The sequence below is a fragment of the Otolemur garnettii genome, unplaced genomic scaffold (genome assembly GCF_000181295.1).
Source record: "Otolemur garnettii isolate 467f Iridium unplaced genomic scaffold, OtoGar3 scaffold00058, whole genome shotgun sequence".
Lineage (NCBI taxonomy): Eukaryota > Metazoa > Chordata > Mammalia > Primates > Galagidae > Otolemur > Otolemur garnettii.
The window spans coordinates 9,497,272-9,498,191 of record NW_003852453.1 but is presented as its reverse complement, the minus strand read 5'-3'; the positions used below and the strand labels follow the sequence as shown (position 1 = coordinate 9,498,191).

Below are 920 nucleotides of genomic sequence, written 5' to 3'. Positions count from 1 at the left end.
TCTGAAATGTTTTTGCTATAGGAAGGACTCCATCAGAGATGAATTTATCAAGAGAATACTATTCATATCCCTGGCAGTGATATTACAAAGGCTAATATCCTTTTCCACATTTGATCTTCTTCCATTAAGACATTTAAGACCCCAAATAATAAATGCCTCCTAATAACTAAGATGTTCAACCCAGTTGATAAAGTCATGATGGGGAAGAAAGAATACCTTCTTTCCAGCATGGGTGTTGGTGAGGTCTACTTCTGGCGTTGTACCAAATTAGCTGCCGGCAGCCATCATATGCACAGGAGTATTCATCATCCCCAATGCCATAGCCTTCCTGGAGAGAGACAAGGACTAGAAGATTAGCAAAGCTCTGACTGTTCTGACCTGGAAAAAGAATATTTTTGTAACCATTAACCTGGTGGCTGGAATTCTAAGCTTTTTAGATGAAGAGAGCTTATAGTTTTTGGAAGATAACTAAAATTATGATGTCTGGAGGTCTGATTCCGATAATGACTTCACAAACATATTTGCCAAGTGCCTCCTTTGTTCCAGGCACTTTCACATTTGTTAGTTCATTTAATTCTAACTAACCACCATTAGCCTGGTAGCATTATACTTCATTTTAAGAGGAAATAAAGACTCAGAGAGGTCATCAGCTTGTCCAAAGACACATTACTAAAAGAAATAGAGCCAGGTTTTGACTTAAATTCTTCTGAGTCCAAGATCAGTGCACTTGTACCTCAGTACAAGATCTGACCAGGCAAACACCTTTCTTGCATGTAGACTTCAGAATACCCAAATGTTCAGAGATTTCAAAAGTGGAGATAAGAGAAAGATTACAGAGGAGTCTCATTTAAAAGCTACTCTAGGCTCTGCGCCTGTGGCTCAAGCGGCTGGGGCGCCAGCCACATACACCTAGGGTGGCG

General features: G+C 40.2%; 1 protein-coding gene across 1 annotated transcript in view; it reads right to left on the bottom strand.

Annotated features, from left to right (window-relative positions):
• The window catches only part of RSPRY1 (ring finger and SPRY domain containing 1), a 60,319-nt gene that overhangs the window by 17,596 nt on the left and 41,803 nt on the right, over nucleotides 1–920 (bottom strand). The window contains exon 10 of the mRNA XM_012806842.2: nucleotides 217–328. Coding sequence (XP_012662296.2) covers nucleotides 217–328 — 112 coding nt within the window. The remainder of the gene's footprint in view (nucleotides 1–216; nucleotides 329–920) is intronic.